At 39.0% G+C, this 25487-nt stretch overlaps 1 protein-coding gene across 1 annotated transcript in view; it reads left to right on the forward strand.

Annotated features, from left to right (window-relative positions):
* ITIH5 (inter-alpha-trypsin inhibitor heavy chain 5) overlaps window positions 1-25487 on the forward strand; it is a 122566-nt gene that overhangs the window by 83697 nt on the left and 13382 nt on the right. The window contains exons 7-10 of the mRNA XM_063448279.1: window positions 349-465; window positions 13178-13349; window positions 16339-16648; window positions 22229-22782. Of these exons, the coding sequence (XP_063304349.1) occupies window positions 349-465; window positions 13178-13349; window positions 16339-16648; window positions 22229-22782 (1153 nt within the window). The remainder of the gene's footprint in view (window positions 1-348; window positions 466-13177; window positions 13350-16338; window positions 16649-22228; window positions 22783-25487) is intronic.

The following is a 25487-nucleotide window of genomic DNA, read 5'->3' on the forward strand; positions in this document are numbered from 1 at the left end:
GAGCTAAAATTGTAGCTCCAGCTTGAACGCCTGGGCGGAACAATCCCCGCCTATGGATATAGTGTGGTTCTTGGTGGTTGCATTCAAACTTTAGTCAAATTTGCTGTTATAACTCATAACATTTGTAAACTTTGTTTATTTTTTTCAAGTGACTTTTAATTATTTTTTATCATAGATTATTAGGTTTTAAGATATATACTGTGTGTTTTGTGAGATAATGCAAGCTATAGGGCTTCTTATTCCTGTATGTTTGTTGCAATTTACAGCACTGGCATTTCACCGTCATATTGCATTTTTTAATTTAAGTTTATATGTTCCAGATTTTAAAGTGTGTTTCTCTTGTTTTAGGTATTAAATGGATACTTTGTGCATTACTTTGCACCAACAGATTTGCCTCCTCTTCCCAAAAATGTGGTGTTTGTGATTGATAGCAGTGCATCCATGGTGGGCACCAAAATTAAACAGGTGAGAAGAATTGTTTGATACTTGACTCCAGCCCTTGAAATGTTATGAGCACAGAAATAAGATGAGATTCAATGTTCTCAATTGTTTTCTTTAAAACAAGGAGCAGCATTGTCTAGAATTTTTATGAACACGTTTCATATATGCCCTTTATGAACTGATTAAGTTGACCCTTCGTGTACCATCTCTGTGTACTGCATGGTTCATTAGTCATTGATTCCAATCCTTACCAATGATGGAGAATCTTTCAGGAGGGTTTTGGTTGGTGGTCCAGTATGGTAGATGCCAAGTACAGTTGTGCTCAAAAGTTTGCATACACTTGGAGAATTGGTAATATATGTACCATCTTTAAAGAAATGTACGCAGGCAAAACACATTTCTTTTATTTCTTACGTGATTCATATTAAACTGTAGATTATAACAGAATGGCACAATCATAGAACAAAACACGGCAGCAGAGCAACAAAGTAAAAAAGGAAATTACCCCTGTTCAAAAGTCTGCATACCCTTTGTTCCTAATACTGTGTATTGCCCCTTTTAGCATCAATGACAGCAAGCAGTCTTTTGTAATGGTTGTCTATGAGGTCCCTAATTCTTGCAGGTGGTATAGCTGCCCATTCGTCTTAGCAAAATTCTCCTTGATCTTTCTGCTGCCTTTGACACTGTTAATCATCAACAGCTTCTGCTCATTCTCCGTAATCTCGGTCTACGAGAAACTGCCCTCTCCTGGTGCTCCTCCTACCTCTCCCAGCGTTTTTTCAGTGTTCTCTGGCTCTGCTTCATCTCCTCAAACCCTCTCTGTTGGCATTCCCCAAGGTTCTGTCCTTGGTCCCCTACTGTTCTCCATCTATAATGCCTCCCTTGGTAATCTCATCAGCTCCTTTGGCTTTCATTATTATTTATATGCAGATGACACTCTCCTAAACTCTCTCTGCCCATCTTGACTCGTGTCTCTGACTGCCTCTTTGCGATTTCCAACTGGATGGCTGCTCACTTCCTTAAACTCAACCTGTCCAAAACAGAACTTCTGGTCTTTCCTCCCTCATCTGTTGCTACTTTCGTGTCTGTCTCCTTCCAAGTCAACAACGCCACCATCACCTCTACCTCACAGGCTCGCTGCCTAGGTGTTCTATACGAGTCCAACCTCTCCTTAACCCCTCATGTCCAGTCGATCGCCAAATCCTGCCAATTCCATCTCAATAATATAGCCCGCATGCTCCCCTATTTAACATGCTGTTGTTCTTTCTCGCCTTGACTACTGCAATCCCCTTCTCACTGGTCTTACGTGTTCCTAGATTGCACCACTTAAATCTATAATGAATGCGGCGGCAAGGCTCATTTTCCTATCCGCCACCACCTCCCCCCTCTGTCAGTCCGTACATTGGCTTCCAGTTAGATATAGGGCTCAATTTAAGATTCTGGTGATAGTTTACATGTCCCTACATAATGCTGCTTCAACCTACCTATCCTCTCTAATACACAAATATGTCCTGTTGAGGACCCTCCATCTATCCTCTATCTGTACTCCCACATCTGATGCTCGCCTCCAAGACTTCTCCAGGGTTGCACCTTTTCTGTGGAACTCCCTTCCCTTCTCCGTTAGACTTTCACCCAGTCTCCACTCCTTCAAAAAATCTTTGAAAACACACTTCTTCAGGAAAGCATATAATTTAAACTGTTAGCGGGTTTTCACCCCCCCCCCCCCCCTCACATCCCCCCATGACTCCTCTCCTGCAACTGTCAAAAATAACCTAATACTTTTCTAGCAACCTATTTCAATACCTCTACTTATACCTTTTGTGTCACTATACCCCACTCTCCCTAGCATGGAAGCTCATTGAGCAGGGCCCTCAACCCCTCTGTTCCTGTGCATCCATTTGTCTGGTTACAATTACGTGTCTGTTAGTTCACCCATTGTACAGCGCTATGGAATTTGCAGGCACTATATAAATAATAAAATAATAATCATAATAATATTAAGGTCAGGAGACTGTAATGGCCATTCTAGAACCTTCACCTTTTTCTATTGTCACCACTGGATGGTCATGACGTGAAAGTTCCTGCCTGGATAGACAATGAGATAAAATAAATTAGGTAACTGCATTATTTCGACCTACACAGAGGCCTTTATCAACTTGATAAAGGCCTCTATGTAGGCCAAAACGTTGCAGTTTTTGTTACAATAAACCTGCCTTCCTGAACCAATCCTGAGTGCCTTGGCTTAATTTATTTTATCTACTAAGCTGAGTTTTGCCAACCACGGCCCTGATAAGCACCTGGATTCCCAAGTGTGAGTGTGGTATCCTCGGTTTGTGAATTACTATGGATAGACAATGAGGGCCAGAATACATAATGTGCAATAAATAAGTGACTATGTGGTGCATGGTTATTGCATAGTACATGTATAGAAGTGTACACTGACAAATACATTAACACACATTTCTTCTTCTACAATTACTCTGCAATACAGTCCACACAATTATAAACAATATTTATTTTTCAGAGAGTCTACATTTACATTTTTTTAAATCTTGTTTACTTTGTCATTGCTGGTCTGCTTAATTTTTATCGGAAGTCTGCAGTTTGGGAGTTCCTTTGTTCTTCTCATGAGTGCAGATGGCTGTCCACCATTGTTTACTATTATAATCTTGAGTCATAACGATTAAAGAAATGTACAAAGCACTGATTACGCACTGGATAACATAACATGTTCCAGATTGTTTTTGTTTTTGTGTTACACTGTTTATATCTTAAACAAGCTAATTATTTGGAATGGGAACTAAGAGGATGTTAAAAGAACAATGCAAATCCCTTAAAATGACTCATAACCCAATGCCCTTGGATATCTTTAATTAGGTTTACTTTAAAAAAAAAAACAACATAAAATCCCCATATACCCAAACATATAATTGGCTACTTGGATTTTGGATAATTTTAAAGCATTAAAATAACAATGTAATTGCAAATTGGTTAATTTTTGGAAAGTAGGTGTATTTTATTTTACGTAATAAGGAATAGGGTCATAATGTTGCAAAAACATTTCCATGGTGATGTGCAATAAATACAGGCTGTCCGTGCAAAGGCAGCATTTAGTCACGCTCCAGCTCCGATAGACTGCTCATGGTGTTACACATTATAAAACAACACGGGACAGAGAGATCGGTGAGATATCTCCATAGCTCTAAATAAACACATACTATTAATATAAATCATAGTAATAAATAATATGAAATATTACTGCGGAGAGCTAGATTTTATAACTGACAGACTATGGTTTAGTATGTATTTCAGAAAGTCAATTTTCGTATTTGATAGGTCCACAGTTTGACACTTACCTGGACTCTAGCTCTGCTTTCTATTATCTCCAGCAGGGGAGAAACCAGATATCAGTTGATTCAGGAACGTATTCATTTGCTGAGAGTGCTCAGCTAATGCTCTCAGTCAATGAAAAAAGTCCTCCAATTTTTGGCATCGCAAAGAACACAAGTTTCATCACTACCACCCCCGAGGGCCTGTCCACCCGGTTCCGATCCCATTCCCCCTAAAGTTGGGAGGTGTATAAGTTAGGACATCTGATGCTTGGAGTGTTCCTTTAACTTGGGATTCTGTTTCTTGGTTTGAATAATTGGGGATTTTTATGGGCTTGGTTTGTATAACTGAGGATTATTATTTCTTTCATATAACCATCAACATGGGTAAAGTCTGATTGCTGTCCTCGTTATTTACTTTGTTAAGGTACACATTGCATATGTATATTGTACCAGAGGTTAAAAGAAAAAATAACAAGCAGAGATTCCTTGAGTTTGAGCAGACCAGGGAATATTTACAGCTCTCTTCACTCACACAGTTAAATTAATAAAAGCTGAAAACGGATGTCCAGTAAGTACATCTTCTCAAAGGCCTCACACTTGTGCCATTACAGATGTAACCTTTCTAATTATTGGGAGTCTAACAGGAGTTTCTATCAAAGGGAAACTACAGTGTCAATATAACACATTTATGATGTGTTGTATAGATAATGAATTAGAAAATACTGCAAGAAAAGCATATAAATTCAAATAGAAAAGCTACAATTTCTGGGGAAATTGTGTGAAGTGTTCTTGCCTCCACCAGTAGTCTACAACTGGAGTGGGTTCAGTAACTGTTATTATTTATTTATATAGCACATTTAATTGCAACGTTGTTGCCCAAAGTGCTTCACAGTTACATTAAAACATACAGTTATAAAAACATTAGCAGGTGTACAAAAGGCCCTGTCTATGACATCACTTGCTGCTGCAGCCTGGCACAGGTCAGAGTATTTTGGCGGTTGCCATCTTCAAACGGTCGTATTTTAAAAACTATAAATCCTACAGCGAAGACCTACATTTGGATGCATAGTATGTCTCTGAGATATTAACAATGAAGGCACAGTCGTAGTTTAGAAATTGCCCTTCAAGTTTGAGCTGGCTTGAGTGAAGTTTCAATGAATGTCAATGGAAGGCTTGAGTTGCAAACAAATGGTCATATTGTGAAAACTATCAGGACTATGGCTTAGCCGTGGACATTTCTAGTGGCAGCAGGGATAGCTGAACGTTTTGATTTGTGTAGGTGGGCTTGAAAATGAGGGAGTGGTGGCAGTTTAGAAATCATGTCCTGATTTTTCAGCTTTTGACATCTCCCCCTCTAGTTTTGAACATGTTGCCATTCATTCCTATGGGACCAATTTCGCCAGAAGAACAACGATATTTCGAGAACCATTCGGCGAAACATTCCACAAAGTAATAGCACACCAATTGGGAACAATCCGCACGTTTCGGTATATCACTGTCTATGTAGTGTGAAAACTGTGGGAGGAGTTAGATTGGTAAATTTGGCTATAATAAGAAGAATAATATATATGTGAGATAACATTAAGTGGTCTTGCTATGCAAGAACACTTAATAATAATAATAATATATATGTGAGATAACATTAAATGGTCTTGCTATGCAAGAACACTTAATTACTCACCGTTAAAGTTTCCTTTGATGCACTGTTTAGAGAATCAGGTTTCAGGTGCAGACAGGAAGAAACTTTGTAAAGTCCTCCATGTCAGCACACACTGTATGTGAGAACTATGAAGTGTTAATTCCTGACTCTCTGATTGACAGGTTTTGTAGGCGGATCTCTGAGTTCTGTTTTAAACTCTGTTTTGCCAGAAAGACAAAAAATGAAGCATAAGATTTCAGAGACCGTGTCTTATTACCATAACCACTTCAGTTAGTTAATGCCCCATTGTCCCTTTAATTTTTTTTCCTGTTTTCAGTGTTGGTTTCTTACATTCTATATCTTTTTTTTTTTTCTTGGCAAAAAACAACTTAAGTACTAGGTAACACCTGCTGGGGGTTTTGAAATGTGTTGATAGGAAAGCAGAAAGTTCTAATTGATTGAACTGCTCTATGTATAAACCCAAATAGTTATTTATAGTATTTCAACATAAGAAGTAGATCTCTGTATTTCCTTTCCTGCTGATAAGGCGCGCAGCCCTTGACCTCAAGAAACCATGGCTCAGTAGTTCTGAGAAGCTGGCAGAAGGCTGGGCCTCTGTAATCAGAGAAATGGCTGCTTTCCAAGGAGAACTGCGTGCAGGCTTGCCAAAGAAACTCCAAGTTTGCTTCTGTACAAACACTGTAGACAAGTTTAACATTGCTGATTTCAAATATACACTACAATTGTATTATACTATAGTATTAACCCATTCTATACTTGACTTTTATATTCCATGTGTTTTTCATTGATGAACGTAAATGACATTTGTGATGTTAAAATTACACAGAGATAATCCCTGCACTCAGACTCCCATTACTTTTGGACAGCAACAATGGATGTAATATTTCTCAGCCTAAATATAGAAACAAAACAAAAAAAGCGCTATCGCAAAAAAAAAAAGCGCTATGCACAATTAAATAACAGATTTTTTTAGTATTCACCATGCTGTTTTCAGCTGGAAGGCAACATTTTTAATGAGATAAAAATATACTTCTCTGAACCAATACAAACGAATTAACCCTTAAAAGCACACACAGGGTAGTAGAACTTTGACATGGCTGTGAAAGGAGCCAGGTAAATTGTTAGTATAGGACTCACCTAACAGGGCAATCTTGGTTTTGGCATATGGGCGTACACTTTAATGGCTGTTGTAGTGGAGATACTAAAATCTCTGTTATTTATATGTACATGGATATTTGTGATGTCATTATTCTCAAATATGCAATAAGGTTTGTATACATGAGATGTAATATATGTGGGATCTTAAAATGTTGTGTTGGTTATTGATATCACTCCTTTTAAAATGAGTGCATGCTAGCATTCTTACACACCAAAGCAAGTTGTGCCCATTGGCATGTTCCCTTTGTATTGCTTAGTCAGTTCTTTAAGAGCATAAATGTTAATACATTAGATTAGAGCAGCCATTAGGGGGCATGTTTTAATGCTGTGGCATATGTTGTATAGAAATGGTGACTATAGGCTGATGTTTGTTTAATAAACATAATTATTTATTCAATACCCACTGAGTAGAAAAAGCTTGAAATTACAGAGGGCTATTGATGACTCTTAAGGACACAAAGAAATATGGTGAACCATTACTCCACCTGAGTTCCCAGTTAAAAAAAAAAAAAAATGGATTACAATATAAGAGGGTAAATGCAAACAAATGTTTGCATTTACCAAACTTAAGCGAGGCTTAATGACTGGCAATCCCCATGCCTCTGCCAATTCAAGGCGGCCCTTTGATTTCCGATTTCCTTGGTCAATTAGATGTGAACCATTTTAAAATGGGTAAATGAGAGAACCTTTTGTGGAATAGTATGACGGCGTAATTTAATACATATTTATTCAAAAAAATGAAGAAATTGTGTTTTATGTACTAAAAATGATAAATAACTGCATATTCTGGTTATAGTAAGAGGATAGCCTCTTGTACAATATATGATGAGTATAAGAGACCAGAATCTTAGTCTTCATTTTTAAACTGGCCTGGATTTTGAGCATGGCACAGGAAAGCTGGCTGTCTTGAGCTAACTAAGTTACAAAGCAAATATTTTAAACATCTGTTTTTCTGAGTTTGATATACAAACATATTAAAGGAATACACCCACCCCATAATAACTTTAGCTCAATGAAATTGCTAAGGGGGCAAGAATGTCTGGCGCTGCCTTACCTTGAGAGATGGAACCGTTTTATATATATGTAACTTTGACGTTGATCCCCCAGAGCCCAACATTTTTGCTATACTATTTCCTTCCCAGCAAACATTCAAAATCACTGCGGTTGGCAGAAAAAAGGAACAGAATAGGAAGAAGTGTCGGATTCCGCGGGATCAACTTGACTCCTGATCCCATAACAGCTTCATTAAACGGATGTTGTTACGGGGGAAGAAGTGTTTGTTTAATATGTTTGCATATCAAACTCAGAAGAATAAATTATAAAAACAAATGCCCTATTAAGGGACAATATAGTCACCAAAACAACTTTAGCTTAATGAAGCAGTTTTGCTGTATAGATCATGTCCCTGCAGTCTCACTGCTTAATTATCTGCCATTATGAGTTAAATCAATTTGTTTATACAGTCCTAGTCACACCTCCCTGCTTGTGACTTCCACAGTCTTCCTAAACACTTCCTGTACAAAGTCATCTAATGTTTACACTTCATTTTTTGCAAATTCACTTTCATTTAGAATTTCTTATCTCCTACTAAATAGCCTGCTAGACCCTGCACGGGCCTCCTGGGTGTGAGTAAAGATCAAGTTACAGAGCAGGAGATAAAAACTTCTGATTGAAAATGAAAACTATTTTTTTTTTTTTTAAGGCAGTGTGAGTCACAGCCAGGGAAGGTATGGTTATGGCTGCATAAACAGAAACAAAAGTGATTTAAGTCACTGATCTATGATCTGTACACCAGAAATGCTTAATTAAGCAAGACTAGTGTTCCGTTAATCAAATATATTATAATATAATATAAAGACAAAGATATACATGCATGTTTCAAAAATCTCAAAGAATAAGGAGATTATATTATTTATAACTCATATAATACATTATAATATTAATAATATACACAGTTATAGCCATTGCATTAACTGTTGTAATAGAAGGGTTTTGATGTGTTTATTATCATTCTAATTTTAAGGCTTACTGACTGTATTTATGTTTACTTCTTTTTGGTTATTAAATGACCAAGAACTTGACCAGCTGGACAACTGTTATGCACAAAGCACAGTAGTACAACAATGTCAGAATAAGGGAACTGATTTAATATTTTTAGCTAAACTTTGTAAGTGATATAAAGAGTTATTCACTAAAGTGAGAATTGTCGGGAAGTCAATTTTAATTCAAAGTGAAATTCAGATTTAAGACCAAAGTAGTTGAACTGGAATCATAGCTGACTTGGAGAGTTTTTCTAGTTCAGCTATATTTTCACCCAAAGCTATAGTTTCAGGTAATAGGAAATGAGGCCAAAATGGTGTATGTGGAGACTCTATATAACTGCAGGAAAAATGAGTGGTGAGCTGCACTGACAATCCGCTCACCGCTCGTGAATGCGCACACCACACATCGTCACGTTCACTGCTTCTCATGCTTCTATGAAAGCGTTCACAGCTTCTCATGCTTCTATGAATTGATTTTCATTGGCTAATCGCTGAGAGAGATGCACATGCACCTAGGATCCGCAATGCTTCTAAATCAGAAGCATTTGATTGGACCCATGTCATCTGACTTGTTACATCACATGGGGTGTGGTGAAGTGTTGCAATGAAGCTAGTAATGTCTCTGGAATACAGGTAAATAGATGCTTTTTTTTTTTTTTTTTTTTAAACATATTTATATTTGAAAAGAAGTTACAAAGCTCCCTGGAAACTATATTAGACACAAATTATTTATTTTAAAATACCTTTAGAACCCAATACAATGTTTGAAATTTGAAATTCACTTTGAGTTCTCAACAGTTCTCATTTTAGTAAACATCCTGTTAACCCGTTATATAATTTTAAAATATTTTAATTTTTTTTATATATTGATAAATATTTTCTATGATATATTTTTAATATGTTAATATTTTGAAATTTATTTTTAAAAGTTCATCCCAAAATATGAAATAATATGAGAAGCTTATCTAGAAATACTAAATCAGGGACAAAGTTGGTAAAAAAAAAAAAAAAAAAAATCTGGCACTGCTATAATTTCAACCAAGTGACAATTTAATACCTTTACTCCCCTCAAGCGGAAATGTAATTGTGTAAAAGAAGTGTTTATCATTAGTTATGGGTGGAACTTCCTGTCCAGAAGCAGCAACATGTAAAAATCAGTACCTTTTGCTTCCTGTGGGATCTTTCACAAAAACATAAAAAATTGTCTGCAGGCAAATTGTCCAGCACATATGCTATTCTTTCGTCGTCTGTTCTAATTAACAAAATAAAGAAGCTATGTCCACAGTAGTTAGGTTGAAATCTGTGCACTTTTATTTTTTTTAATATAATTTTGATGGAAACACACATTTTTGCAGTGCAAAAGTTCCTGAAAAGTAAAAACCTTTTTTTCCCATCCCTACTTAATATAGAAACAATACTTTGAGTTTACAGCATTGTTTAGTAATGGTCAAAGTATAGAATATGATTGTAAGAATATGATTGTATTGACGTTAGGCAACATTTTTAATAAAACTTTAGATTTACAATGATTTTTTTTACTTGAAATCTCAGAAGGCGCAAGATCCACAAGGGTGAGATTTCCTTATTATATTAAGATTCAACATAAAAAAAATAATATTAAATTAAATATAAAACAGTTTATTCTGAATTAAATCTGCTGATGAACTAAGATTTAGTCACATAAAAACCTGTAAAAGAGTAGAATAAACATTTAAACTAGACAGGCTAGACAGGTTGTGGTGGTAATCTGTCACTCTGATTGTCTCAGCTGGGCAGTCTACAGTCTCCTGGGTGCTCGAGTCCGGCATGTTGCTGATGGAGTGGATGAAATATGAGGAGGGACAGGTGTCATGGGATTGGTACCAATGACAAAGTCAGAGGAAAATGAATGCATCTAACGAATGAGATTAGGTTATTAGGAAGTAAACTGAAAAAAAGGACCTGCAAGGTAGTATTTTCAGAAATATTACCTGTGCCACCTGCTACAGTACAAAGGCAGCGGGAAATCAGGTAGGTTAATGGGTGGCTAAAGGCATGGTATAGAAAGTAGGGTTTGGGCTTTTTAGAGCACTGGGACAATTTTTGTGCATGGGTACAATCTTGTAGCTGAGATGGATTGCACCTAAACTGGAGAGGGTCTGCTGTGCTGGGGGGCACAATGGCTAGAAGGTTTGAAGAGATTTTAAACTAGTGGTGGGGGAGGAAAACAGAAATATACAAAATGGAGATAGGACAGAAAGGAGATTGGTTTTAGCTAAGCACAAGGCGGGTAAAGATAGGGGGAGGGGCAAGATCAGAACAGAGGAGGTATGTAATAGTAATAGAAATAAAAAAATTGCATAAAGTACAAGTGACTCATGATAATAATAAATTATGCTTACTAATACAAGGAGCCTAAATAAGAAAATAACTAGAGGCAGTAGCATACACTAAGCAATATGACATAAATACATACACAACTAAATAAACCTAAATAACCCTTTACACTATTGTTGGTTAAACAAAAACAAGTGGGCTCCCAACAGATGCTAAATAAAATCTGGATGGTTTTTCAAGTTGGAATTTTTATTTAAATACCAAATTCTTAATGAAAAAGCTCACTGATGCGGACATTTGTCCTTTTATAATGCCCTTTATTAGTGAAGTGGCATTTCATTGATAGATTTGAATAAAATGACTTTCACTTATTAAAAGAGATCAGAAGTTGGCTGCAGTTCATATGGGTAGACTAGTGGAACAGTCATCTTTTGTTTTAAAATAATCTCCGCTAAAAATGTTCAGTTTTTATCTCCAACCAAACGAGTTAATCAAAAGTAAAAGGGGATCTATTAAAAACAGGTTTCAAATTACAGATATGGATTTTTTTATTCTTTCATTTATGGAGGCAAACCAAGTTAATTTAAAAAACTAACCTGACATTATTAGCACACGTAATGTAAATACAATTCATCAAACACCATTCACTTTTTGATTCTTTGTTGAGAGCTTTTCACTGAGCAGAAAGGACAGAGGAACATGATTGAACCACATTGGAATGTTGGTGCCTATGAAACAATGTTGATATTAAGTAGTGTAAAAATATGTGATAGACATAAATTCATTTTACAAAATAGATAGCACTGAAGTTTGTACTTTTACTATAAAACTGCTTGCAAGATAGAAAAGAGAATATCATAACATTAGTGTTTCGATTTGACATGTTATTTTTTTAGGGCAATAGCTAGATTTGCTTTCAGATCTTTACTTACATTTTTATGAATGTGTGTTATAAAGTGAAATACCGTTTTTAGTTTATGTTAATCCAAACTAATATTAAACAGACTTGCATGATTTTAAATGATGAATAAAAATATTAGTGTTCAATATGACATGTCCGTTATCTATCAATCTATTGATTTATCTATTTATCTATCTATCTGTTCACATTCTATCATGTTTGAATTGGTTTCTCAGAATGGTATAGTACACATATCTATCCAGATCCTTGAACTTGGGAGTTCTGCATTGGATATTTTGTCTGTTCCAGATTTAAAAGAGTTTCTGTTTGATATAGACCCTGGCCTGGAAAAAAAAAAACCAAAAAACTATTTATGATGAAGAGCTGTATTTACAAGATTTTATTTCATTTCAAAATGGGCATGGACACCTGTCTACCAGTATCGACAACAAAAATAGCCTATAGCAACTAAAATCCAAGAAGTGATCTTTGCTATAGATCACTCATGACTAACCATAATACCGTTGATTACCATTGGAGTCATCATACTACAGCTAACTGACTATTATTGTTCTAAGTCTTTTACTTTATGTTTGATAAATATTTTACTAAAGTTTGATATTGGCATCTTGAAATATTGTAAGCATTTCAGGTTGTTTTCTTTAATCTTACATCATTTAATCCAAGGAGTAAACAAAGACACATAAAAGACTACTGTTGACATAATTAAAGCCTCTGTGTAATTACATATAGTATTAAAAAATGTCAGACATGTTCTACAAATGGCTTTTGTCCAAGCTGTAAGTGTTCAATTGTCCATATAATTCGAACAGAATATTTTTTATTCATCGCTAATTTGTAACAACAGTTACACAATTGTGTTAGAAAGGTCAGCAGTGAATCCAGCTGGTTCAAAAAGATTACGCAGTTTCTGGGATTGAATGTTACAAGACAGGAACAATTACAATTTTTCTATGCATAGTTTGAGGCGAAACATCTTTTCGTTTTGATTAATGTGTTTTCAGCAGTATAAAGTGGTGTGTTACAGAATGTGAACATAAAAGGTAAACACTTGTTATATATTTAACATGTTGTCAAAATGGCTGCCAAGATATTAAGAAATGTACTGTTGTATTTTTGACATTTGGAATAACAGAAGTGCTATATTTACACAATGACATTTATTTTATATATCTTAACATCAACAAATTGGCTTCAAAAAATGAAAAGCAAATAGACTTACATTATTTTTTTCATACAGTAAATGAAACCAGCCAAAACATAAATTTAATGCATTTCTTTAATGTAGTCTGAATTTTATTTTTAGACCAAAGAAGCCATGTTCACAATTCTTCAAGATCTCAGGCCGGATGATTATTTCAACATCATTGGTTTTTCCAGTCGAATTAAAGTTTGGCAACCAGATAGCATGGTGAAAGTCACTCCCAACAATATCCGAGATGCTAAGAAGTTTATTCATCTCTTGATTCCTACAGGAGGTACAATAATCTGACTTTGTCTGGAATATTATTTAGTTGTGTCATTAGGGATTATGTATAAAAAAAAAATAGGCCAATCAATGCACAACAAAATATATACATAGTATATATTTGGCGCTGTACTGATAGGCACATTTTCATGCCATTTGGTTCACAGATCAAGTGAGAAAAAGTAACTAATATAGGGAAAAAAGAGGAGCATTAGAAAAACATCTATATAAATATATTTATATGTCAAATATATGGTATAGAAATATTGATTTTTTTTTCTGCTCCTCCATTTTCCATCTATTGGTCGCTTCTCACTTGATCTGTGAATAAAATGGACATTTTATGAACATTTCATGTTGTCCCCTAGCCACCAATCACATTGCTTCCCACTCAATGATCTCTTTTTGGGACGCCACAGGTTAAACTCCGAATATCAAATCAAGTGAACATGTTCGGCCATCACTCTATTTGATTGCTTGGTTATACATCTGTATGGCACTTTCAGAGATATGGAATTCAGCCAAACAGCTAATAGGCCCAAATAATCTAATAAAAAAGTGATTCTAGGGTAAAATACCTATTACATGCCTGACTCAAATAATCCTTGTAAAATGAGTCCCAATCAGTGGCGTACATACTGGGGTCGCAGGGGTCACCCAATGTGGCCAGCCTTTTCTCCTGGGGGGCCCAGGAGCCGGCCACCTCAGGCCCCCTGAAGCTGGCCCTGGTGTCACCCGGCAGGCAGGCTGGCGGGCGCGTGAGGGAGCACTCTCCCCTGTGTGCTCCCTGTTCAGCTCCCTCGCGCACCGCACTGATTCCGGAGCCGGAAGATGACATCATATTCCGGCTCCGGTATCAGTGCGGCACGTGAGGGAGCTGAAGAGGAAGCACTCAGGGGAGAGTGTTCCCTCGCGCGCCCGCCAGCCTGCCTGCCCGCCAAAGGTAGGGAGGCTGGGGGGATTAAATTTAAAAAAGAAAACGTGTGTGTGTGTGTTAATGTGTGTGTGTGTGTGTGTGTTAGTGTTAGAGTGTGTGTGTATGTGTTAGTGTTGGTGTGTGTGTGTGTGTGTTAGTGTTAGTGTGTGTGTGTGTTAGTGTTAGAGTGTGTGTGTGTTAGTGTTAGAGTGTGTCAGTGAGTGTGTTACTGTGTGTGTCTGTTACTGAGTGTGTTAGTTTGTGTGTTTTAGAGAGAGTGTGTGTGTGCTTTAGAGAGAGTGTGTGTGTGTTAGTGTTAGAGTGTGTGTGTGTGTTAGTGTTAGAGTGTGTGTGTGTGTGTTAGTGTTAGAGTGTGTGTGTATGTGTTAGTGTTAGTGTGTGTGTGTATGTGTTAGTGTTGGTGTGTGTGTGTGTGTTAGTGTTAGAGTGTGTCAGTGAGTGTGTTACTGTGTGTGTCTGTTACTGAGTGTGTTAGTTTGTGTGCGTCTGTTAGTGAGTGTGTGTTTTGCAAGTGAGTGAGTGTGTCTGTCAGTGAGTGTGTATGTATGTCTGCCACTGAGTGTGTGTCTGTCAGTAAATGTGTGTGTCTGTTAGCTAGTGTGTATGCGTCTGTTCATGAGAGTGTGTGTGTGTGTCTTAAGCACTAACCTTTCTCCAGTGCCGGACTCCCTTGGCGCTGGGGATCTCTTCGCCCCAATCCGCCTCTCAGCTCCAAATGCGCATGTGTGGCAAGAGCCGCGCGCGCATTCAATCCGCCCATAGGAAAGCATTACTCAATGCTTTCCTATGGACGTTCAGCGTCTTCTCACTGTGATTTTCACAGTGAGAATCGCAGTAGCTCCTTTAGCGGCTGTCAATGAGACAGCCACTAGAGGCTGGATTAACCCTCAGTGAAACATAGCAGTTTCTCTGAAACTGCTATGTTTTCAGCTGCAGGGTTTAAACTAGAGACCTGGCACCCAGACCACTTCATTGAGCTGATGTGATCTGGGTGTCTGTAGTGGTCCTTTAAGTGTATGTGTATCTGCATGCACTGGCGTACATACCGCGGTCACAGGGGTCGCAGCCCTGCGACCAGGTACCCGCCGCCATGTGTTGCGGCCCCAGCCCGCTCAGAGTAAGCGCATGGGGGGAGGGGAGGGGGGCATGGGTTGTGTGTACGCCACTGGTCCCAATGTGTGTTAAATGTAAAAGATCATTAGTTACAAGCATTATTTACATTCATTTTAATTTGCAAAAATGAAATATTCTATTTCATTCCTTGTGATGCAGGCAAAGGCTACTTTACATGTAATGTATGTAGAATAATAGGTTTAATGGAATGATTCTCTTGGGTAAAAAAATAAATAACTCACAGCAATTCTGGTGAAATTGAAAATCTTTTGAGCCTTTACTTAAAACTTTTCTTCTCGCAGCATTCTGTAAAAAATACATGAATACAAAAATAAACTTGGATAATTCATTTCTCCATGAATCTTATGTGGAGGAGAATTGGCTGGCACGGGGGAAGGATTAATATGCAGAAATGTCCAATTCAGAGCTATAATGATAAAGATACTGAGACAGATACTGTGTATCCACACAGAAGCCAATCACAATCCTCACTTCCCTGAGATAATTAGACCCAAATTAAATTAAACCTATGTGACTATGGATCTTTGGTTGTGCATGAACATGACTGACTTAACCAGCAGATAAAATGTGCGCACATTGTACCAAATGAGAATGCCTTGTTCATTATTGTTTGTTTCAGACCAGGAGTTTGGGCAGCCCATGGACCTAAACTTAGGGAGCACTATTATACATCAGGTTGGTTGGGCAACCTCCTAGACCAATAGCAGCCATTACCTGGCAATTCCAATACCTCAGGGAATAGGACTAGGCAATTCCTGGCCTGGTGTATTAATGACTTCACAAGTAATTCAGTTCAGTAATCTTGGGGAAAAAAATAACTGTTGTACTATCAGTCATAAAATATCAAAACAAGAAGATGAATGTACTAGCAGTATATTTTTTGGAAATTCCATTGTGAGTTTTAAATATTGTTTATGTTTTTTCAAAGGTACGGATGTCAATGGAGGTATCCAGACAGGCGCAAACCTCCTCAACAAGTATCTTTCTAAAAATGGCTGGCATGAGAAGAGTGTATCATTGATTATTTTTTTGACCGATGGGAGGCCAACTATAGGTGAAATTCAATCTGCAAACATCCTTGGGAACACCAAGAATGCCATCAAGGAGAGGTTTTGCATGTTCTGTATTGGGATAGGCAATGATGTTGATTATAATTTGCTAGAGAAAATGTCTCTGGAAAACTGTGGCATGGTGCGCAGAATCAAGGAAGATGAAGATGCTGCAGCACAGCTCAAAGGGTAAGTAGCACTGTTTTGATACACAATGCACTCAGTAATTTCATGAATTGTTGTCCAAGGTCAAGTATTTATACATGTTCTTGTACGAGTGAAGTTGGTAGCTTGGTAAATTTGGTCTCACCAAGAATTTTAGATCATTTGTAGACTATAAAAACAAAAAACACACCTACCCCAACTTATTAAAATTAATATTATGCCACTAATTTCTGACTAATTCAGAAATATAGGACCGTTCTGTACATCCAGAAAACAAATTAAAAAATGTGATTTTTTTTTCAGTATCCCCAGATACCCATATTTACCAAATTCTATTAATTTTATCCAATGTTTTAACATTGTTTAACAATGTTTTAACTAATGCTAACTAACTTACAAAGCAATATTTTCAAGCTACCAGGAACAGTGCGTAAATTCATTTCTAGTCAAAAATATTACATGAGCAAATTGTCTATTAGATTATTGTAGCTCAGACACTACTGACATTCATACTAATTCACACTTTTGAGTTTGACCAATTTTGCAGAAATTATTTTTAGTTAAAAGTCACGTGTATTTAGATTTTCTTTGAATATGAAATTTTTTAAAAACGGGGCAAGGATCACATCCTGGGCTTGTTTTAATTTGATAGCGGTTCCTGCACTATAGCTGGTATTGCTTCTTTGATTTCAACGCAATCACAAAAATGTCTACAACATTTTCTGCAGGTAATGTAGCTGAAGTTTAAAATGATCAATTTAAAAACAGGCTTAACCTTTGCTGTCATCATTAAATAATGGATTTTTGAGATTTAGTGCAAAATTACTATAAAGATGATTTTCTGTGTTTTACATCACATGTTGAAGATTATCAATAGCCAATCAGATAACTTGGCTTTATATGGATCTTGGGAGCTGCAGGTAGCACAAGTAAATGCCCACAAACAGGAATCCATTTTTGATTTATATATTGAAGGTTTGCTTATGTGCACAACCATTGAGTTAAAGACATTTTTGGTTTTTCCTTAATTTGTTGAAATATGCTGTCAGGATGTTTTTTTTAAAAATTCTTTATTTTTGGAGTGCAGAGTAACATACAGAATAAAGCAAAGACTTGCATAACGCAAAAAATCATATTAGACAAATCCAGAAGTCAAGGAATGCTGCACTTTTCTTTTGTTAAGGATAATTATGAGTAAGACATTAAAAGGTATAACAAGTTGATTCCCCCAGGCAGGGACTGTGCAAGGATTTTTGCCGCCCTAGACAAAAGAAAAATTTGCCGCCCCATGTGACATCACAAAGCCCCACCCATATGATCTGCCATATGAACTAACTCCAGTGCTGCACAGAGTGTGTGTTTACATTAAAAAGCCTGCAGGGACAGGCTATAGACACCATTAAGCTGCAGTGGTTCTAGGGAATATAGCGTCCCTTTAATGTGAGGTACCGTATATACTCGAGTATAAGCCGACCCGAATATAAGCCGAGGCCCCTAATTTTACCCCAAAAAACTGGGAAAACTTATTGACTCGAGTATAAGACTAGGGTGGAAAATGCAGCAGCTACTGGTAAATTTCTAAATAAAATTAGATCCTAAAAAAGTTATATTAACTGAATATTTATTTACAGTGTGTGTATATAATGAATGCAGTGTGTGTGTGTATGAATGCAGTGTGTATATGAATGCTGTGTGTGTATGCAGTGTGTGTATGAATGCAGTGTGTATATAATGAATGGAGTGCAGTGTGTGTATATGAGTGCAGTGTGTGTATGAGTGCAGTGTGTGTATAATGAATGCAGTGCAGTGTGTGTATGAGTGCAGTGTGTATATAATGAATGCAGTGTGTGAGTGCAGTGTGTATATAATGAATGCAGTGCAGTGTGAATGCAGTGTGAATGCAGTGTGTATGTATGAGTGCAGTGTGTATGTATGAGTGCAGTGTGTGTGTATGAATGCAGTGTGTGTATGCAGTGTGTGTATGCAGTGTGTGTATGCAGTGTGTGTATGAGTGCAGTGTGTATATAATGAATGCAGTGCAGTGTGTGTATATGAGTGCAGTGTGTGAGTGCAGTGTGTATATAATGAATGCAGTGCAGTGTGTGTATGAGTGCAGTGTGAATGCAGTGTGTGTATGAGTGCAGTGTGTATGTATGAGTGCAGTGTGTATGTATGAATGCAGTGTGTATGCAGTGTGTGTATGAATGCAGTGTGTGTATATAATGAATGCAGTGTGTATGCAGTGTGTGTATGAATGCAGTGTGTGTATATAATGAATGCAGTGCAGTGTGTGTATGAGTGTGTGTATGAATGCAGTGTGTGTGAGTGCAGTGTGTGTGTGTGTGAGTGCAGAGCATTGGTGGGGTGGGCATTTTATTAATTATTATTATTTAATTATTATTATAATATATATTTTTTTAATGTTGTTATTATTTTTTTTCTTATTATTATTTTTTTATTTTCTTATTTTTTTTTAATTATTTTTTCGTCCCCCCTCCCTGCTTGTTAGCTGGCCAGGGAGGGGGGCTCTCACTCCCTGGTGGTCCAGTGGATGGGCTGTAGGAGGGGGGCTGTCAGGAAGCTGTAATTTACCTTCACCGCAGCTCCTGTCAGCTCCCTTCTCTCTCCTCCAGCCGTGCAGCTCCCAGGTCAGCTCCCTCTGCAAGTCTCACGGCCGCGCGGAGCGTTGCCACGGTAACCCGTGGCAACGCTCTGACCCCGCGGCTCTCGCGAGAGTTGCAGAGGGAGCTGACCTGGGAGCTGCACGGACGGAGGAGAGAGAAGGGAGCTGACAGGAGCTGCAGTGAAGGTAAGTTACAGCTTCCTGACAGCCCCCGGTCCTTGTCTGTATTATGCAGGGGCGGCTGGGCTGGGGGGCAGGGAGGCAATTGCCCCCCAGGCCGCCCGAAATTCCTTTAGGACCGGCCGCGGCGGGCCGGCCCTTTAAATGCTGCAGCCGCCGAGCGCTCTGTAACGAGCGCTCAGACGGCTGCAGCAGCTTTTCCCTCCCTCCCCTCCCCTGTAGGTGGCCGAGCTGCACTCCGTCCGCGGTCCCGGCCGGAGTGATAGGAAGGTGCACACTGAGTGTGCACTTCCTGTCAGTCCGGCCGGGTACAGGAAACAGAAACTCCTGTTCCGCGCGGAACAGGAGTTTCTGTTTCCTGTACCCGGCCGGACTGACAGGAAGGTGCACACTGAGCACCTTCCTATCACTCCGGCCGGGCACCGCGGACGGAGTGCAGCTCGGCCACCTACAGGGGAGGGGGTAAGAAGAAGGGGGGGGGGTAAGAAGAAGGGGGGGGTAAGAAGAAGGGGGGGGTAAGAAGAAGGGGGGGGTAAGAAGAAGGGGGGGGGAAGAAGAAGGGGGGGGTAAGAAGAAGGGGGGGAGTAAGAAGAGGGGAGGGGGGGAAGTAAGAAGAGGGGAGGGGGGGAAGTAAGAAGAGGGGAGGGGGGGAAGTAAGAAGAGGGGAGGGGGGAAGTAAGAAGAGGGGAGGGGGGGGAAGTAAGAAGAGGGGAGGGGGGGAAGTAAGAAGAGGGGAGGGGGGGAAGTAAGAAGAGGGGAGGGGGGGGAAGTAAGAAGAGGGGAGGGGGGGAAGTAAGAAGAGGGGAGGGGGGGGAAGTAAGAAGAGGGGAGGGGGGGGGAAGTAAGAAGAGGGGAGGGGGGAAGTAAGAAGAGGGGAGGGGGGGAAGTAAGAAGAGGGGAGGGGGGGAGAGTAAGAAGAGGGGAGGGGGGGAAGTAAGAAGAGGGGAGGGGGGGAAGTAAGAAGAGGGGAGGGGGGGAAGTAAGAAGAGGGGAGGGGGGGAAGTAAGAAGAGGGGAGGGGGGGAAGTAAGAAGAGGGGAGGGGGGGGAGTAAGAAGAGGGGAGGGGGGGGAAGTAAGAAGAGGGGAGGGGGGGAAGTAAGAAGAGGGGAGGGGGGGAAGTAAGAAGAGGGGAGGGGGGGAAGTAAGAAGAGGGGAGGGGGAAGTAAGAAGAGGGGAGGGGGGAAGTAAGAAGAGGGGAGGGGGGGAAGTAAGAAGAGGGGAGGGGGGAAGTAAGAAGAGGGGAGGGGGGGAAGTAAGAAGAGGGGAGGGGAGGGGGGAAGTAAGAAGAGGGGAGGGGAGGGGGGGAAGTAAGAAGAGGGGAGGGGGGGAAGTAAGAAGAGGGGAGGGGGGGAAGTAAGAAGAGGGGAGGGGGGGAAGTAAGAAGAGGGGAGGGGGGGAAGTAAGAAGAGGGGAGGGGGGGAAATAAGAAGAGGGGAGGGGGGGGAAGTAAGAAGAGAGGGGGGGGAAGTAAGAAGAGGGGGTGGGGGAAGTTAGAAGAGGGGAGGGGGGGAAGTAAGAAGAGGGGAGGGGGGGGAAGTAAGAAGAGGGGAGGGGGGAAGTAAGAAGAGGGGAGAGGGGAAAGTAAGAAGAAGGGAGGGGGGGAAGTAAGAAGAGGGGAGGGGGGGGAAGTAAGAAGAGGGGAGGGGGGGAAGTAAGAAGAGGGGAGGGGGAGAGAAAGAAGAGGGGAGGGGGGAGAGAAAGAAGAGGGGAGAGGGGAGGGGGGAGAGAAAGAAGAGGGGAGGGGGAGAGTAAGAAGAGGGGAGGGGAGGGGGGAGAGAGTAAGAAGAGGGGAGGGGAGGGGGGAGAGTAAGAAGAGGGGAGGGGGGAGAGTAAGAAGAGGGGGGGGGAAGTAAGAAGAGGGGAGGGGGAGAGTAAGAAGAGGGGAGGGGGGGTAGAGGAAGAGGGGAGGGGGAGAGTAAGAAGAGGGGAGGGGGGGAGAGTAAAGTCACAAAAGTCTGGGGGAACGTGACGCAGCTCCATTTTTTGGGGCCCTTTGCACAGCTCAAGGTCTTGGCCCCCAGGGCCTGACGGTGAGTATGCCCATAAGGCCCACCCATAAGTTCACCTACATGTTCCACCCATGAGTTGGCTCACAGGGAGTGAAGTGTGTAGGGGATGTGTTACATGTTCGTGTAGAGGATCTAAAGTGTGTGCTTATGGAATGTAGTGTATAGGGATACCAGTTGGTGTTGGTGATACAGTGTGTGTGTGTGTGTGTGTATAGTGGATGCAGCGTGTTTTTGTGTAAGAGATAGAACGCAGTGTGTGTTTCTGTGTAAGGGATGTATTGTGTGTTTCTGGTTGTGTTTAAAGGAAAGCGTTGTGTGAATCTGCCTCTAGAGACTGTCACAACCACTAGAGACTGTCTTTGTGCTGCAATGTAAGAATTTCAGTTTCTCAAAATCAAATTTTTTTACATTGCAAGACTAAGGGAGGCAGGGACACTGCAGCTAGACTGCTTCAATGAGATGAAGTGTTCTGGGTGCCTATAATGTCCCTTTAACATCCCAGTTTTAAAATGTCTGTGGTAGTTACCTGTATATCAGCATTGCCTGTAATAGGTTAAGTTATTACCCATCAGTCAGCACCAATATGATATGTACTTTGCCTGAAGGGGAAAATAGTATTTAATCCATTTTCTAAATGAAATTATGGGAAATTGGAATAAAAAATACAGGAATCAAAATTCGGATATTAGCAAGCACATACTATAACCCAGAGTAGAAGGGTATAAGCTACACATGTCTACTTCACTGTATGATATCAGCCTTGTTTCTTATATATCATTTGTGGATTTACAGGTTTTATGATGAAATTGGAACACCACTGTTATCTGATATTCGTATTTCATACCCACCAGACAGTGTGCAGTATGTCACCCAAAACATCTTCTTCAACTATTTCAACGGGTCAGAAATAATAGTGGCAGGGAAACTGGTTAATCAGTCTTCTGACACACTGCATGTTGAGATCAAAGCAAGCAACAACAATAAATATGTTGTTCTAGAAGCAGATGTAAAGATAGATGGCACAGGACAAAATGAAATTACGGGATCTGAAGTGCTTGCGGAAAATCCAGAATACAGAAACCATGTAGAGAGATTGTGGGGTTATCTGACCTTCAAAGAACTCCTCACATCATGGCATAAGACTGACAGTATCAGGAAAAAAGAAGAAATAATGAACAAAGCCAGGAAGCTGGCTCTAGTATACAACTTTGTGACTCCTTTCACACTGCTGGAAGTGAAGGACTTGGAATTTCAAGCAGATCTTCCAAAAGAAGAGGCAACCAGCTTCTCGACAGAAGGAATTGGGCAGAAATTACTCAACCTACAAGGGAAAAAAGCGTCAAATGGTAAGAACACATTGTCTTATACAAATAAAATTGTGAGAATTTTTCTTGGCCCTGCATTATTTTCTAATAAGGGAATGTTTTCCCATTTTAATATTCCCATTTTAAATTGGTAATTTATTATCTGATTAAGAATTATGCATTTACATGCATGGTTGCTATGTTTGTTAATTTATCTGTAATACATATCTGAACGCTAACGGATATATTCACTAAGCTCAAATTGTAGTGCATTGATGAGTGAATTGGAAAATTTAGGCAAAAGTAGCCAAGCTGTAACTATAACAGAGTTGGAAATGTTTCCAAATCAACTAATGTTGCCTAACGTTTCTAACTGGTTTCATTTTACTGTAATTTGGTGTTTGGGGGGCTAAACCCATAAGTCATATCACAGAAGCACAAAGCATACATCAGTATTAAAGGGGCTATTCCAACCAACGTGACCACTTCAGAGATTTTAAGTGATCGTGGCGCTAGGAGCCTGGATGTGCAGTGTTTCTGTTCATTCAGAGTTATTTGCACTTGTGTACCACAGGCTAGTTACACCACTGGCACACATGACTTAGGCAGCCCAGAACTCTGTTCCAGGCTGCCTAATGTCAATTCGGTGCATATTTTACATCTGCTGGCACTGCACACATAGTGCTGGCACCAGACGTAATGATCTTCTTCCTTGCAAGCAGCGTACCTGCAAGGCAAAGATTGCTTCCCCTCCCTCCCTCCTGGCCCCATTGCTTATTTATTTATTTATACATTTATTTATTTAATGAAATCTCAGAGCTAACCAAGACTACAGGTCAGAGAAACTAAGCTAACAATGAGAGTGCTAAAGTCAGGAACAAACCATGTCTGGTACACGGACAACAGGATTAGAACAATCTCGAGATCAAAAACATAGCCTGGACTGGTACATAAGAGGTTGACAAAGTCAAGGTCAAGGTAAGACATATTCCTAAGAATAAATCAGGAACAAAGGTATAACATGCTATCTAAAAAAAAGCACAATCAAAAATCTAAGACAATAAAATACAGGTATATAGTAATAGAGTAAAGCTGCTAAACACATGAAAGGTGATTCCTAAGGACCTTTGAAAACAAGCAATGTAGAAAGTGTCAGCGCTTTAAAAGTCTTACCCTTAATTTTTATGAAAAAAGGGAGAAAATGTGACAGTTGATTGATTTACTGTAAAGTCTTTATCCACCCCCATAGTGGTGGATATACATTAGCCAGGTTTAATAACCGTATTTCTGCTATTGATATTAGAAATATAATGGCGTTGAAAATCCACAGCTTGGTATTATAATAATGTCTTTGCAAAAAATACTTCAAGCGGGATAAAATCAAACACAGTTTATTAAACAAATAATTGAAAAATCCTTATGAAAAATGAGAGAAGTGGTGTAAAATAGAATAACTACTAGTAAGTCCAGTATATACAGTTATGCAGTGAGTGGGTGATAGAGTGTTACCCTTCCGTTGGAGCAGCTGAAACAGTATAAGGTTCTAAATTCAAGCCACAATAGTCATGGTGAAACCGGAGGGACATCGTTGCCTCAAACAGCTCCAAGTTACTGCTGGTACCAGAGAAATGAAGATAAATGGAAGCTCGATCCTCAGCTCATCAACGTGTTTCCCCCGTACTTGGCGAGCTTTTTCAAGATAGTGAGGAATACTTCTGTCATGGTATATATACCCTGTAAAATAATGCAGCCTGTCAGTATTTCTTAAAGACACATGTGACCTTCTGTGGCAGGACTTTTCATGTGTCAACCATCAATTTACTAAAAATAGACAGTGCCTTTATAAATTCAGGTGTATACACATAATCATCAATACAATTATATATTAAAACTTATACAGTGTCTTAAGATCAATGTATAAAAACCTAAAGTTGAAGAAAATACAATGAAAATAATGATATGACATTCATAAAGCGATCAATGGAAATGGAAATTTTGCTTCACTCATTCTCTTTCTAATATTTTCCTTTAAAAAAATGTATAAGCATAGTGAGACACAAAAATATGTTCAATTAATCTTTGTACATAATACATACAAGCCACTATATATATATTTTTTTGTTAATAATGAAACTTCAATGATGTTAAAACTCTAATTATAAAGAACGGAACTAAACGTTCATTGTACTTTGCTGTAAAATAATGTTTGGAGAGGATTAGTTGTAAGCAGAATGTTTTAAATGAAAAAGATGGTGTTTATTTAATTGATATAGTAAATGGAGAGACAGGAGATATGTTGATATTTTTTAGAAAGGATCAACGTCCACCAAGGCAATACCACCAAGGTAATTCATTTTAGTTACAGTGGTGAAGTTAACATAAAATTAATTAGGATACATTCCAGTTAGGAAACATTCTAGTTATGAAGAAACAAGTGTATACATAATCCCATATCAGTCCATCATTAGCATGGTATTTGAGCATCATTTGTGTAAAAATCAGGAGTTCTAAAGGAATTAAATAAATTATTTTGTTAATAAACAAAGCTAACACTTTAAATGGACAGTTCATTACATGAATAATCAGATATCTTAGCCCACAGTATGAAAAGGTACGAGTAGAAGCATTGCCATATAAAAATATATATTATTGTTTTAAATAAGTTGGACTAGAAGCCCAGAGGAACATATGAAGAATGAGTAATACTGTGAGGAAATGATTCAAATATGCATTTAAAAGTGAATATA

This window comes from Pelobates fuscus, chromosome 3 (assembly GCF_036172605.1).
Source record: "Pelobates fuscus isolate aPelFus1 chromosome 3, aPelFus1.pri, whole genome shotgun sequence".
NCBI lineage: Eukaryota > Metazoa > Chordata > Amphibia > Anura > Pelobatidae > Pelobates > Pelobates fuscus.